General features: G+C 36.6%; 1 protein-coding gene across 1 annotated transcript; it reads right to left on the reverse strand.

The window, feature by feature from the left end:
• Positions 1–518: 518 nt before the first annotated feature.
• Positions 519–800, reverse strand: LOC129030008 (large ribosomal subunit protein eL42-like). The gene has a single exon (XM_054474793.1). The coding sequence runs from the start codon at positions 798–800 to the stop codon at positions 519–521; it is 282 nt and encodes a 93-aa protein (XP_054330768.1).
• Positions 801–3,856: the final 3,056 nt, after the last annotated feature.

A 3,856-nucleotide genomic window follows, 5' to 3' on the forward strand; every position in this document is an offset into this window, starting at 1 on the left:
TTCCATTTGTCAATGTTTACTTTTGTTGCAATTGCTTTTGGCATCTTTGTCATGGAATCTTTGCCCATGCCTAAGTCCTGAATGGTATTGCCTAGGTTTTCTTCTAGGATTGTTATAGTTTGAGGTTTTACACGTAAGTCTTTAATTCATCTTGACTTGATTTTTGTCAAGGATGTTGTAAGGAAGGGGTCCAGCTCAAATTTTCTACACATGGCTAGCCAGTTCTTCCAGCAGCATTTATTAAATAGGGAATCTTTTCCCCATTGCTTGTTTTGTCAGGTTTGTCAAAGATCAGATAGTTATAAGTGTGTAGTCCTATATTTAAGTTCTCTATTCTGTTCCATTGGTCTATGTGTCTGTTCTTGTACCAGTATTCTGCTGTTTTGGTTACTGTAGCCCAGCAGTATAGGTTTTTTTTTTTTTCTTTTTAACATAAACTCAAGATTTTATCACCTTCATAATAAAACAAAAAGTGATACTTAGAACTGGATCACTTGGTCCTTTCTCTTTTTATCTCCTCATAGTTCAAAATGTTTGCATCTTTTAGTAGCCAGTATTCTCTTAGATCTGCAGTTGGGCTGAACACACTCAAGCCTTAGCACAATCTTCTTTGTAGTTTTAGCCTTTTTCTGGAAAATCAGCTTAGTCTGCCCACCATAGCCACTCCGCTTCCTGTCATAATACCACTTTTCCTGGGCATACAGAGAATCCTTGCCCTTCTTGCACTGCATTACTTTGTGAGATTGGTGCCTGCCACACTTTTTACAGGAAGTCCGGTGGGTCTTAGAAATGTTCGCCATGTTTGCATGAGCACTATCACCACAGAAAGAAAGAGGATGGGCCAGAAATGGAAGTATATAGGTGTAGTATAGTTTGAAGTCGGGTAGTGTAATGCCTTCAGCCTTGGTCTTTTACTTAGGATTGCCTTGGCTATTCAGGCTCTTTTTTGGTTCCATATGAATTTTGAAACAGTTTTTTTTTAATTCTGTGAAGAATATCAATGGTAGTTTCATGGGGATAGCATTGAATCTATAAATTGCTTTGGGCAGTATGGCCATTTTCACAATACTGATTCTTCCTATCCATGAGCATGGACTGTTTTCTATTTGTGTGTGTGTGTGTCCTCTGATTTCTTTGAGCACTGGTTTGTAGTTATCCTTATAGAGGTCCATCACTTCCTTTGTTAGCTGTATTTCTGGGTATTTTATTCTTTTTTGTGGCAATTGTGAATGGGAGTTCATTCATGATTTGGCTCTTGGCTTGCCTATTGTTGGTGTATAGGAATGCTAACAATTTTTGTACATTGATTTTATATTTGGAGACTGCTGAAGTTGCTTATCAGCTTAAGAAGCTTTTAGGCTGAGATGATGGGGTTTTCTAGATACAGGATGTCATCTGCAAACAAAGATAGTTTGACTTCGTCTATTCCTATTTTAATATCCTTTATTTATTTCTCTTGCCTGATTTCCCTGACCAGAACTTCCAATACTATGTTGAATCGGTGAGAGAGGGCAAACTTATCTTGTGCCGGTTTTCAAGGTGAATGCCTCCAGCTTTTGCCCATTTGGTATGATATTGGCTGTGGGTTTGTCATAGATGGCTATTATTAATTTGGGGTACGTTCCTTAAATACCTACTTTATTGAGAGTTTTTAAGACGAAGGATGTTGAATTTTATTGAAAGCCTTTGCTGCATCTATTGAGATAATCATGTAGTTTTTGTATTTAGCACTGTTTATGTGAGGAATCACATTGATTGAGTTGCACATATTAAACCTGTCTTGCATCCTCGGGATGAAGGCCACTTGATTCTGGTAGATAAGCTTTTTGATATGCTGCTGAATTCAGTTTGCCAATATTTTGTTCAGCATTGTTGCATTGATGTTAATCAAGGATATTGGCCTGAAATTTTGTTGTTGTTGTATCTCTGCCAGGTTTTGGTATCAGGGTGATGCTGGCCTCATAGAATGAGTTAGGGAGGAGTCCTTCCTTTTCAATCTTTTGGAATAGGTTTAGTAGAAAGGTGCCAGGTCTCCTTTTTACCTCTAGTAGAATTCAGTTGTGAATCTATCTGGTCCTTGGTTTTTTTCATTGATAGGCTATTTGTTACTGCCTCAGTTTCAAAACTCATTATTGGTCCATTCAGGGATTCAATTTCTTCCTAGTTCAGTCTTGGAAGGTTGTATGTGTCCAGGAATTTATTCATTTTTTTCTAGATTTTCTAGTTTATGTGCATAAAGGTGTTTATAGTATTCTCTGATGGTTGTTTGTATGTCTGCAGAGTCAGTGGTAATATCCCCTTTATCATTTCTGATTGTGTTTACTTGAATTTTCTCTCTTTTCTTCTTTATTTTTCTACCTAGCGGTCTATTTATTTTATTAATTTTTTTCAAAAAACCACCTCCTGTATTCATTGATCTTTGGACAGATTTTTCATGTCTGTATCTCCTTCAGTTTACTTCTGATCTTGGTTATTTCTTGCCTTCTGCTAGCTTTGTGGTTTGTTTGCTCTTGATTCTCCAGTTCTCTTAGTTGTGATATTAGGTTGCTAACTTGACATCTTTCTAGCTTTATGCTATGGGTATTTAGTGCTATAAATTTCCCTCTTAACACTGCTTTAGCTGCATCCCAGAGATTCTCATATGTTGTGTCTTTGTCCTCATTCATTTCAAAGAACTTCTTGATTTCTGCCTTAATTTCATTATTTACCCAAAAGTCACTCAGGAGCAGGTTGTTCAATTTCCATGTACTTGTGTGGTTTTGAGTGAATTTCTTAATATTGAGTTCTAATTTGATTGTGCTGTGGTCCAAGAGACTGTTTGTTATGATTTCAGTTATTTTGCATTTGCTAAGAAGTATTTTACTTCTGATTATGTGATCAATTCTAGAGTAAGGGTCACATGACAATGAGAATGTATATTCTGTTGTTATTGGGTGGAGAGTTCTGTAGATATCTATCAGGTCCACATGATCCAGAGCGGAGTTCAGGTCCTAAATATTTTGTCAATTTTCTGTCTTTATGATCTGTCTACTATTGTCAGTGGGGTGTTAAAGTCTTCTACTATTATTGTGTGGGAGTCTCTCTCTTTGAAGGTCTCTAAGAACTTGCTTTATAAATCTGGGTGCCTCTGTATTAAGTGCTTATATTTAGGTATATCTAGGATAGTTAGCTCTTCTTATTGAACTGAACTCTTTACCATTATGTAATGCCCTTTTTTGTCTTTTTCTATTCTTTTTAGTTTAAAGTCTGTTTTGTCAGAAACTAAGATTGCAACCCCCACTTTTTTCTGTTTTCCATTTGCTAGGTAAATTTTCCTCCATCCCTTTATCTTGAGCCTATGTGTGTCTTTGCACATGAGATGCTCTCTTAAAGACAGCATATCAGTGGGTCTTGGTTCTTAATCCAGCTTCCCATTTTTGTGTCTTTTAATTGGTGCATTTAGCCCATTTATATTTAAGGTTAGTATTTTTATGTGTCAATTTGATTCTGTCATCATGATATTAGCTGGTTATTTTACAGATTTACTTATGTGGTTGCTTCATATTGTCACTGGTCTGTGTACTTTTTGTACAGACCAGGGTGCATATTGTCACTGGTCTGTGTGTTTTTGTTGTGGCTGCTAATGGTTTTTCCTTTCCATATTTAGTGCTTCCTTCAGGAGCTCTTGTAAGGCAGGTCTGGTGGTAACAAATTCCCACAGCATTTGCTTGTCTGAAAAGGGTCTTATTTCTCCATGGCTTATGAATTAGTTTGGCCAGATATGAAGTTCTGGATTGGAAATTCTTTTTCTTTAAGAATTTTGAATATTGGTCCCCAATCTCTTCAAGCTTGTAGGGTTTCCACTATTAGTCTGATA

Source organism: Pongo pygmaeus, chromosome 1 (assembly GCF_028885625.2).
Source record: "Pongo pygmaeus isolate AG05252 chromosome 1, NHGRI_mPonPyg2-v2.0_pri, whole genome shotgun sequence".
In the NCBI taxonomy this organism is placed as follows: domain Eukaryota; kingdom Metazoa; phylum Chordata; class Mammalia; order Primates; family Hominidae; genus Pongo; species Pongo pygmaeus.

Coding starts and splice junctions, on each gene's coding strand:
- LOC129030008 (XM_054474793.1), bottom strand. CDS start 800: ATGGCGAACATTTCTAAGACCCACCGGACTTCCTGTAAAAAGTGTGGC.